This window comes from Lactuca virosa, chromosome 7 (genome assembly GCF_052849685.1).
Source record: "Lactuca virosa cultivar CGN04683 chromosome 7, Lactuca_virosa_CGN04683_v6, whole genome shotgun sequence".
NCBI classification, from domain to species: Eukaryota; Viridiplantae; Streptophyta; class Magnoliopsida; order Asterales; family Asteraceae; genus Lactuca; species Lactuca virosa.
In genome coordinates this window covers 113,814,605-113,826,753 of record NC_136432.1, presented here as the reverse complement: position 1 = coordinate 113,826,753, position 12,149 = coordinate 113,814,605, and the positions used below count along the sequence as shown (strand labels likewise).

The 12,149-nt window shown below is 32.1% G+C and overlaps 1 protein-coding gene across 2 annotated transcripts; it reads left to right on the top strand.

The window, feature by feature from the left end:
• Positions 1-4,321: 4,321 nt before the first annotated feature.
• Positions 4,322-10,429, top strand: LOC145124992 (uncharacterized). Of its 2 annotated transcripts, none has more exons than XM_079060476.1 (7): positions 4,322-5,445; positions 5,565-5,830; positions 6,269-6,407; positions 6,503-6,639; positions 6,717-6,828; positions 9,360-9,437; positions 10,081-10,429. In XM_079060476.1, the coding sequence occupies exons 1-7, from the start codon at positions 4,398-4,400 to the stop codon at positions 10,374-10,376; spliced, it is 2,076 nt and encodes a 691-aa protein (XP_078916602.1). In that variant the 5' UTR covers positions 4,322-4,397; the 3' UTR covers positions 10,377-10,429. The 2 variants fall into 2 exon arrangements, with proteins under 2 accessions (XP_078916602.1, XP_078916603.1); XM_079060477.1 differs by having other exon boundaries at positions 4,323-5,445; positions 9,360-9,425.
• The last annotated feature ends 1,720 nt before the right edge of the window (positions 10,430-12,149 follow it).

Here is a 12,149-nt window from a genome sequence, read left to right as displayed (position 1 = left end):
TGGCGGTGATCCGAGAGTTTGAGCTTATCTTTCGAGTCGATAGTTGCGAGGTGAGTTATCCTCACTATACTAAAAGGTCTAAGGCACCAAGGCCGACCCATTGGATATGATATCCTAGCATTTGGTAGTATGTTTAGTATGAGTTAGTGTTTCATGCTAGTTGCTATGCCAGTTAGGTAGATTTGTAGGACTACCTGTGTTGTTATATGATTAGTTGTATGCTCAGTGGTTGTGTTATATGTTGATATGTTATGTGGGATGGGTTGAGGTGATACTGCTCCGTGCGGTAACCAACAAACCCGGGAGCATTCGCTAAGGGAGACTCGTACTGTGGGCTCGAGAGCATTCCAGTTACGAGCTGAGGGAGATTCATATTGTGGGCTCAATGGCAAGCCAGATGTGAGCTGTGGGCTCGTAAGGCAATACAGACTCACACTGTGGGCCCAAGGGGTAATCCAGCCTGTAAAGTTGTGGACCCAGTACATGTTGTTGTTTATATATGTGTTATGTGCAGTATATCGGTATTTTGGGGGAACTCACTAAGCCTCGGGTTTACAGTTTTAGTTTATTGTTTCGGGTACATCAGGGGATCGCAGCAAGATGAAGGCGTGATCGTACATCTCCTCATGTTTTGTTTCTGTTTCTGGGAAAACTCTGATATAAACTATTTTGAAAACAAATTTCTAATAACTGTTGGTTTTAAATGTTTTGAAAGTTTTAAATTGGCTTGAATTTTATGGGTGTTACAGAAAGCTGTTGTTGTAGGAGAACTCTGCAAGGGGTAGGTAGGAGTCCCAGCTCCCACCAAAGTCAATAACACAGGCTCTCAACATGTCCTCAAGAGTCTGTATAGTCCGCTCACTCTGGCCTTCCGACTGCGGATGATAGGCTGTACTGAAGTGCAGTCGTGTGCCCTGTACGCGCAGCATACAAGCCAGATTGCATGTACGCTTAGCTTACAGCTGAGTACGCCCCGCATACTCATTCAGGAGTGTTTTGGCCTTTTGGGCTTCGTTTTGGGCTTAGATGTTTGAGTTCTTAATGGGTCATCTGAATATGAGTTTCTTGGGCTAGGAATTTTGGTTGGGCTTTAGGGTAAGGCCCATGAAAGGGGTTTGGGCCCAATTTGGAAAATTGGTTCAGAAGGTAATTTACTTAATTCTAATTTCAGGTTTCTGAAACTCATAATTTTGTGTTATTAGTTATTGAATCATCTTGTTCGATAATATGCAGTGTGTAGACAATGGGAAGGATGTTATACACTTAGCAATTATAGATCTATTAGCAAGAGTTCTTTGTGTTCACGTGTTTGGCTCTAGTATTATAGTGCTACAAAATACCCCTATAGTATTTTAAACGTATGTTCGGTTCTAGTGTTTCACTTGTATAGAGTTGGGTAAGTTTTAGACTTATTGCAACACTACTATCACTCCCAAGCACATGTTGGTCGTATCTCAAATAAATATAGTTGATCAGGCTATATTTATCCCAGATATAATTACATAACTGCCCGGGTTTAACCATAGTGTCCAACATCTAAATAATTGTTCACAACCATGTCGTCCCTTCGAATTTTCTGAGATCCTCTTAGCAACCGATAACTTCAATGAATCATTAGTAATCAGGCATGGGGGATTTGGAAAGGTTTTCAAATGTAACGTTATCAATGGATCAAGTGTTGTCGTTTTTGTCATTAAACGGTTGGATTCCATGTCCTCCCACGGAGTTCTGGACGGAAGTTAAGATGCTTTTTAAGTTGCGTCACTGTCATCTTGTGTCTTTGTTTTGTTACAGTAATTACGAAGAAGAGATGATCCTCATCTACGAATATATGCTGAATGGAACCCTCGAAGACCACCTCCATAAACTTGGAACCCCTCTTTCTTGGGCTCAGCGACTCAATATCTATATAGGTACTGCTCGTGGGTTAGATTACCTCCACACAGGTACCGGGATCGAGTTTGGTGTTATACATCGTGATGTCAAGAGTTAAATATTCTGTTAGATGACAACTGGGCAGCTAAAATCTCAGCCTTCGGGTTGTCCAAAATAGGCGCAACCAATAAGCCATCTACTTATGTCAAGACACTTGTTAAAGGCACCTTTGGGTATCTTGATCCAAATTATTTCACAACTGGAATGCTAACCAGGAAGTTTGATGTGTTTTCTTTTGGGGTGGTCTTGTTGGAGGTTTTGTGTCGGAAACGTTTAGTGGATGGAAGTCTTGATGAGGAGCAATGGGGTTTAGTGCCATGGGCTCAAGAATCTATCAAAGAAGGCAATTTAAAGAATATAATTGATTCTGGTATAAAGAGTCAAATATCCCCAAAATGTTTGAAGGAGTTTGCTCGAATTGCAAACAGATGTTTGCAAAACAATCCAAAGCAGCGTCCTACAAATGCTTGATTCTCCTTATACATTAATTCATAGTGTTCTTTCACTCAGTAACATGATATGTGTGGTAAAAAAATTAATTTTCTTTTTTATTGAAGTTTGTGGTGTGGGATTTCTCAAATTGAAGCTCAAACAACATATCTGGTATTGCTTTTTTTTTTATAATAATGTTGGTTTGAGAGTAAAATAATTCAATGATTCAAAAATTAGAAGTTATAAAATAAATATGGCCCGATTTTAAGAAACAGAAGTTAATAAATTGCATCTAAACAAATTGTGATGAAGTTTCAATGAAAGTTACCAATACGAGATGACATTATTAAAGTGCTAAATGCAAGAAATAGCAATACGAGATGAATTAAATTTATGTTTTATGTTGTTAATGCAACTCACGAGCCCTTTGATTTCTTAGAACAATGCTAGAATTTTTATTTTATAAATCCTTTGGCGAATATAACTTCAATTTTTTTGTTGAATTCAGACAGTGGAGAGTAGCTTTGGACGGATGGCTCATCCGAATATTATTAATCTCTTGGGGTATTTTCATGATAAAAAGGATAATTGCTTGCTTGTTTACGAACACATGCAAATGAAAAACCGAAATCTAAGTCACGTCTTATTTGATGGTAATAAATATACTTGAATCTCTCCCAGAAAACTATTTTCGAATTATTTTTACTAATAAGTTGAATTCTTGCAATGAAATAGATATTGCTAAACCACTTTCATGGGAAAGACGCCTTATTATGATGATAGGTGTAGCGCGTGGACTCGCTTATATGCACTCGTCAAAAGAACAAGTCATACACGGTTGTATTAAAACCTTTAATATATTGCTGGATCAGGTACTTTCAAGTTTTTTAGGGGCAATCTCTTTTTGGTTTTCAGCCATAAAAGTTGATGAATTTATTTTTATTCCAGAATATTAATGTGAAACTCAGGTGCTTTGGTTTGGCTAAATTTCATCCTAATATCGATGAGTTAGATGAGATGAAAGAGGCTACGAGAAGTAACATGGATATCGGGCGTTTTCTAGACCGAGGGGATCAACTTACTGGTAGGTTACCATGTATGAAAGTGATATTTGATCCAGTGATGGTGTCCCACATTAATATGAAGATAAAACATCATAGAGTAGCTTGAAAGGTTAATATATCTATATCTTGTGATTATGTACAATAAAACTTCATTGTTTCAAGTGAGTTGACTGTGAAGAGTGACATCTATAGTTTTGGAGTGGTGTTGTTTGAAACCCTAAGAAGCCAACGTGCATCAGCGCCAAATTTTGGATTTACCTCACTCGCAACAAGATGTGTAGCTGAAGATCCTGAGGCTAGGCCTTCAAGCGAAGAAATTTTAAAGAGGTTGGAACAAATATATTCTAATAACAAATAATGGATAAAAGATATGATGTCATACTTCTTAGACTTGGGTTGTTTAATGAGCTACATGATAGATGTACGCTCATTTTTCTACTTTATACTATTCATTTTTGCATGCACCGTAAAATCTTTACCCATGAAATATTTTTCTTGTTGTAAGTTGAATGATTAATTATTCATGTCATATAAAACGTTTGACTAAAAATAATTCAAAAATAAATTTTAAGAGAGATTCACGTAGCTTAGCCACGAAATGACCATGCATTTTCCTTGGATGTGTCTTTTATTAAACATTTTATCATATATGCGATCTTAGTCATATTATATCACCAATGAACATAGTATTAATAATATATTTTAAAAGTTAAGACAAATAATGGTTTTTGATAATACAGTTAATAAATGTAATAAGATAAATATAAGAATAAGAAACAAATAATAATATAATCAACAGCAAAGGCTGCTATTCTTTGGTACGTTGACTATAAAACTTTTGGAGTAACGTTGACTTGGTCTCTGTTTAAATGAAGAAGATAGGCTTTTGAGTTTTTGTATGGTTGATTATAAATTGTCAGTATCAAGTATGAAGCTACTCATTCTGCCTCTATAACATCAATAATTATGGGTGACGGCAATGAATCTCAGCCCTCGACCTCCTCCTCCATAGAATGGTCACAACCATGCCGTCCCTTCGAATTCCCTGAGATTCTCTTAGCAACCAATAACTTTGATGAATCATTAGTAATTGGGCATGGGGGATTTGGAAAGGTTTATAAAGGTAACGTTATCAATGGATCAAGTGTTGTTGTTTCTGCCATTAAACGACTGGATTCCATGTCCTCTCAAGGTGCATCGGAGTTCTGGGCGGAAGTTAAGATGCTTTCCAAGTTGCGTCACTGTCATCTCGTGTCTTTGTTTGGTTACTGTAATCACGACAAAGAGATGATCATCATCTACGAATACATGCCCAATGGTACACTGGAAGATCACCGTCATAAACTGTGTACCCATCTTTCTTGGATTCAGCGACTCAAGATCTGTATAGGTACAGCTCGTGGGTTAGATTACTTACACACTGGTACTGGGGTTGAGTTTGGTGTTATACATCGTGATGTCAAGAGCTCTAATATCTTGTTAGATGACAACTGGGCAGCTAAAATTTCAGACTTTGGGTTGTCAAAAATCGGCGCAACCAATCAGCGATCTACCTATGTCAATACACTTGTTAAAGGCACTTTTGGGTACCTCGATCCAAATTATTACACTACTGGAAGGCTTACCAGAAAGTCTGATGTGTATTCTTTTGGGGTGGTTTTGTTGGAAGTGTTGTGTCGGAAGCGTGCAGTGGATAGAAATCTTGATGAGGAGCAATGGGGTTTAGTGTCATGGGCTCAAGAATCTATCAAAGAAGGCAATTTAAAGAATATAATCGATTCTGGTATAAGGGGTCAAATATCCCAAAAATGTTTGAAGGATTTTATGCGGATTACAGAGAGATGCTTGCACAACAATCCAAAGCAGCGTCCTACTATGGCTGAGGTTGTGGTCAGCCTTGATTCTATGCTGACCTTACAACAGAAAGTTGATACTTCCTTGCAGACTGCTGGCAAAAAGATATATGGAAAGATGATTAATATGTTTCCCTTCCCCTTTCATGGAGAGAATTCAGGTATTTCAAGCTCCTATTTGTGTGTATAGATTCTTTTTAAATTTTAGTATGTCCAACTCTGCATATACTAGAGAAAAGTTAAATAGCAATTTAATTTTCTTTGTATTCGTATACCTCAGCGCATGATGATTCGACTCTATCAAGTAATAGCAAGGACGACAAAGCTGATTCCACAGTTCCTATAACTCCAAGTTTGAAAATATATAAGTTTTCTGATTTGGAAATGATTACCAAAAACTTTAGTCAAGATTCGGTGGTCGATAGGGATTGTTTTGGTGAGGTGTACTTAGGTTGGGTTGACGAGAAAACATTCGCCCCATCAAAAGAGGGTGTTGGAATTCTTGTTGCTGTTAAAAACTACAATGCTGATGTTTTGCAATGGAATGTAAGAGCATCCACAATGCATTGAACTCTATAGAGTTCAATGGATTGCCATATATTTTTTTTACACTCCATACAACTCTATCATTTTTTCGTACTATGCATTGAACTCTACAAAGTTCAATATGAAGTTACAAAAACTAATTTATAGTATATATTTAAGATTAGAAAACTTTCATTTTTCCCATCGAAGAGTTCAATGACCATTGAATTCCAAATTCATTGAATGTCAATGTGGCATCTTACTATGATAGAGTTTTATCCATTGATTGACAACCAGACATGCCACCTCATTAAAGCCTCTTATTGAACTCACCATTATGGATACTCTAAGTATCAATAAATATAAATAAAATTATATCTTTTATCAAGAAAAGAAATTTAGATTTCCATAGAAAACTGTTGGACTCTATATGGTTATTGATGTTGTTTGTGAGATCAGGCACGGGCGACCAGGTTTGGACAATTGGCTCATCCAAATATTATTAGTGTCTTGGGATTGTCCGTTGATGAAAAGTATTTACTTGTTTATGAGCACATGCAAATGCCAAACAGAAATTTTAGCCGCTTCTTATTCGGGGGTAATATATTGAACCATTACAATAAAAAAAAGTTAAAAAAAAAACCTATTCTAGAATTATGTTTGCTCAAAACTTGAATTGTTGCACTGAAATAGATGTTGTGGAACCACTTTCATGGGAAACACGCCTTCTGATAATGATAGGAGTTGCCCGTGGACTCGCTTATATGCACTCATCAAAAGAACAAGTCATACATGGTGGTATTAAAACCTTTAATATATTGTTGGATGAGGTACTTTTAACCTACTTAAGTTTTTTTAGTGGCAATACTATTGGTTATAAAAGTTTAACGGTTTATTATTATTCCAGAATTTTAGTGCGAAACTCGGGTATTTTGGTTTGCCTGAATTTCACCCTAAATCCATGGAATTGGACGACGAGATTTCAAATACAACACGTGACCAAGGGTATCAACATAATGGTAGGTTACCATGTATGGAAGTGATATATAAATGAGTGATGATATGACAACATCACATATCTCTCTCTCTCTCTCTCTCTCTCTCTCTCTCTCTCTTAAATACCCTCCTACTTTTGTCCTACAAATCTTCCTATCGAATTAAATGATGACATTTGTCATATTAGTGTATTAACATATCATTAAACGGACATTAAATGTTACACATGTCATTATTTAATTGGATAAAAAGATTTGTAGGAACAAAAAGTAGGAGGATATTTAATTTCTCTCTATGAGAAATTAAATATCCTCTTACTTTTGTTCCTACAAATCTTCCTATCAAATTAAATGATGACATTTGTCATATTAGTGTATTAAAATATCATTAAATGGACATTAAATGTTACACATGTCATTATTTAATTGGATAGGAAGATTTGTAGGTACAAAAAATAGGAGAATATTTAATTTTTTTTTTCTCTCTCTCTCTCTTATATATATATATATATATATATATATATATATATATATATATATATATATATATATGTATATATATATCCCTATTCTAATAAATGAATAGTTTTAATCTCATTTTGCCAAGTGTCATTCTAATATAACTCTTCATTAATATTATGTCATTTGTCATATAGATATATTAGGCAACTCATTTTAAAATTCAAATTTATATTTTCTAATTATATGTTAAATTTGAAGTTAAAATAACTTTAAAAATATGATATATCTCCTAATTAATAATTTATTTAAAATGATTTATTTAAAATAATTGATTAATAATTCTAAATTTTTATTATGAAAATTTAATTAATTTTTTAGCCCGTGGTTCCCACGGGTTATAAACTAGTATATATATATATATATATATATATATATATATATATATATATATATATATATATATATATATATATATATATTGGATGAAATTTAATAGAAAACCATTATTAACAACGAACCAAGGAACCAATCGTGAACGTCGATATTTAAAACGATCAACGGTTTGTACATTAGACGTATATATACCAGATTATACCATAAAATTTACATTTTTTGTTCGTTTAATTTTTTTAAGTCATGTCTTTTATCAGAAAAAAAATCAAATCTACTGTTGTTCACGATTTTTCGTCATTTTTCCATAGAAATCCATGTTGATATAAAAGTTTATTTTTATCCAAAAAAACTAATTATATCAAAATTTCCATTTTTTTGCCCTCTATTAATTAATATCAACATCGATTTATAAAAAAAAAAAAAAAAAGTTCTCGATCAATTTAGATTCATAGTGTGAATCTGAACTGTAAATATTTCAATTTTAACATTCACAATGTGAATCTGAGCAGATTTACTATGTGAATCTATACTGAAATTTCGTTTTGTTTAATAATTTAATATGAATCTATGTTTAAAGAGTACCAAAAAAAAACATGAATTTTGATATATTTATTTAAAAATTTCGATAAAAAATAGGTCTTAACTTTTCAAAAAACAAACAAATGAAGTGGTTTTTTTCTAAAAAAACTATATATTTTTTGTATATCAATATGGATCTCTATGGAAAGATGACAAAAAATTATGAACAATGGTATATTCGGGTTTATTTTTTCGATAAAAACATGGCCTAAAAAAATTAAACGAAAAAAAAGAAGTGAGTTTGTTATAATCCGGTCCATGTGCGTCCATCGTAAAAGTCTACAACCTTTTTTTTAACGTTGATCGCTTTAAATTCTGACACTTTATATTGGTTCTTTGGTTTGTTGATTAATAATGGTTATCTATTGAACTTATATATATATATATATATATATATATATATATATATATATATATATATATATATATATATATATATATATATATATATATATAGAGAGAGAGAGAGAGAGAGAGAGGTAGGTCCAAATGTTTCTCATATCTATTGTGTGCTAGAATGCACCAATAAGAATTTAGTAATAACTATGTGTATATTAAATGTTATTCATACTTATAACTCTTTTTATGGAAACTAATTAAATTCGTCAATAATGTCAACAATAATATTCTTTCAGAATGAATACGTATCTAGAAGAATGAGAGTGTTTCCAGCAGAATGAGAGTGTATTCTACTAGAATACACTCTCCTTCTTCATATTTAATGCAAATTTATTGTATTTTAAGTAAGTGAATCCTGAAACAAAAAACGCTCATGTATAAAACCTAGATGCGAATTCATTCTGAAAGAATGTTATTGTTGACATTAATGACAAATTTAATTAGTTTCCATAAAAAGTGAATTATAATTATGAATATCATTTAATATACACACAATTATGGAAATCATTTAATATCTATATTTATTTAATTAAATAATTATTTAATATACTAAATTTCTATTGGTGCATTTTAGCACAGAATAAATGTAAGCAACACAATAACCTAGCCAATATATATATATATATATATATATATATATATATATATATATATATATATATATATATATATATATATATATATTGGTTTTGCTAAAAATTTCCCTAAAATCCATGAATCAGATAAAAAAGAAGATGCTACTACAAGTGACATGGATATTCGACGTTATATAGACCGAACGACTCAAGGTAGATTTCCATGTAAGGATGTGGTATTTATGTTGGATTTTTGTCCTCTCTCCTTTGGTGAGAAAATCTTGGACTGAACCTATCTAACAAATAACAACTAATGGGTTTTGCTTTGTTTAGTTTCATGTTTGTATTTCATATTGGTGCGACATAGTCCCTTATGTCTCTATACATATGTTGGAGTTTATCTTCTCTCCATAAGTTTTTTTTGGATAAACAATCTTGGACTCACATATAGCTTACATGTTATTAAAGCCAATGTCTATATATCTAGTAGCTTAACACATTTATGTCCATCCTCATCTAGATTGCGTCTCTAAGGTGGAGTGTTAGTGTATTCCACATTGGTGCCACATAGTACATAAATACATATATCTGTTGGAGTCTCTCCATTTTCTATAAGAGATTTTTGGAGAGAGAATCTTGAATATCACATATATTTTACAATTCCTGTGAAACATAAGAATAATCCTTTTTTGATAAAATGTTGAAAAATTAATATGAAGAAAAAGCATCATTGTTGTAATTTTGACTCAAGTCTATATTTGAAAAAGAAACGATGCTTTGTTTAAAAAAAATACAACCAAGTTTTGTGGTTTGAAAAGTTAATATCTCTATATTTTGTGATTATTAACAATACAGTTTATTGTTACAGGTAAGTTAACTCTCAAGAGTGACATTTATAGTCTTGGAGTGGTGTTGTTTGAAACCTTAACAAGCAAACGCTCATATTCTGGATTCACTTTGGTAAATTGGATAAAGCCATTTTTAGAGGACAAAAGCAAGTTAAAGGGTATAATAGATCATCGTCTTAATCAAAATTATCCATTAGAAGGTGCTTTTGAATGCCTTGTACTGGCAACAAAATGTGTAGCCAAAGATCCTAATGATAGGCCTTCAAGCGAAGAAGTTTTGAAGAGTTTGGAACAAATATATTTTGATAACAAATAATGTATAAAAGATATAGCGTTTTACTTGTGTAAATTTAATGCTCATTCAAGAAAGTTAAAATGATCGCAATAATATTACCTAAAAGAAAAAGAAGCCTATGTTCCATTTTAAGTATATTCATATCATACATACACCATTATAACTCCCTGTCATATAATCATTTACAATTAGGCAACGATGCGCTGTAGCGTTAGAACGGCAAATGAGAAAATATGTAGCTGAAGTTCGATCTCAAGTTATCTACTTTTTTTTAGAATCTCAAATGAATCGTCTCATATATATATATATATATATATATATATATATATATATATATATATATATATATATATATATATATATATATATATATATATATATATATAGGGCTAGGTTATAATGTAGATGGACAACTATTGTGTGGACGTGTAGATAATGTTATTTTATGAAAATTACTAAGAGAATATGTTATTTAGTAATGTGAATACGTTCAATCTCACAGAACTATTGTTATTTTAATGGATTCTCACTAATTCTAATTCATTTTTGTTCTCGTGCATCGTTTTTCATTTATTTTCATTCTTACAGAATACGACTCAATAAACAATAAACATCCTGATAACATTCTGACAGAATGAGAATAATTAAAAAAAAAAGCCTATAATAACCTTATAGACGATTTAATTAGTGAAAATACGTATTAATTACAATAATTATATAAGATTGAATGTATTCATATTATCAAACAACATATTTTCTTTGTCATTTTTACAGAATAGCATTATCCACACGTCCACACAATAGATGTCAATCCATATTTGAACCTAGCTATATATATATATATATATATATATATATATATATATATATATATATATATATATATATATATATATATATTCGTATATGAATATTATATGTTCCGTCATCTCGGTACACTGGAGCGTTTAAGCAACAAATTTAAAATATGCGAAAATATAGTTACCTTTATATTCACATATGAATATTACATTACCCCGTCGCCCCGGTACGTAGGAGGGTTTTATGGCAAAAAAGAAATATATGGCTCAGATTTGTTATCGCATTCTCAATTATATAATTGTTCTCATTTGAACCTAAGTGTATGTGTGTGTGTGTGTATATATATATACACACACACAGATATATATATATATATATATATATATATATATATATATATATAGAGAGAGAGAGAGAGAGAGAGAGAGATCTAGAGAAAGTGAATATATATTACAGCCCCACCTAAGCTTAAATACTAAACATCATGAAACTACATCGTTTTATTAGTTAAAGATTGTAATTAGGAGATTCATGATTAACACTTAACGTTGGAGATTCAATATTAAAGCAATAATTTTGATACGGAAACAAAAATGTTAATATTCTATGACCTTCGTGATAGTGGAAAACAGTAATTTTCACTGACGTGAACTAATAATAAACGATAATGGAGGAAAGAAAACATGGATGGTTAAACGATAATAGAGAAAAGAAATGCAATGGGGAATTGTCTATTTACCAAGTGAAAACTAAACTGGTTATATTTACTAAGATAAAACTGCATAATTTAGAGGTTTAGTACCTAAGCTTAGGTGGGCTGTAATGTATATTCCCAGACCCTCCGATGTAGAGTCAATAACCCACGACTGCCATAATCAAACGAGGCCACATGGCCTACGATCCACTCACATTTCCAGCGCTCTTCCTTCATACCCTCAACATGTGCCTCCTGAATCCGCTCCAAAAGCGGAGTCACTATTTTCATCCTCGTGC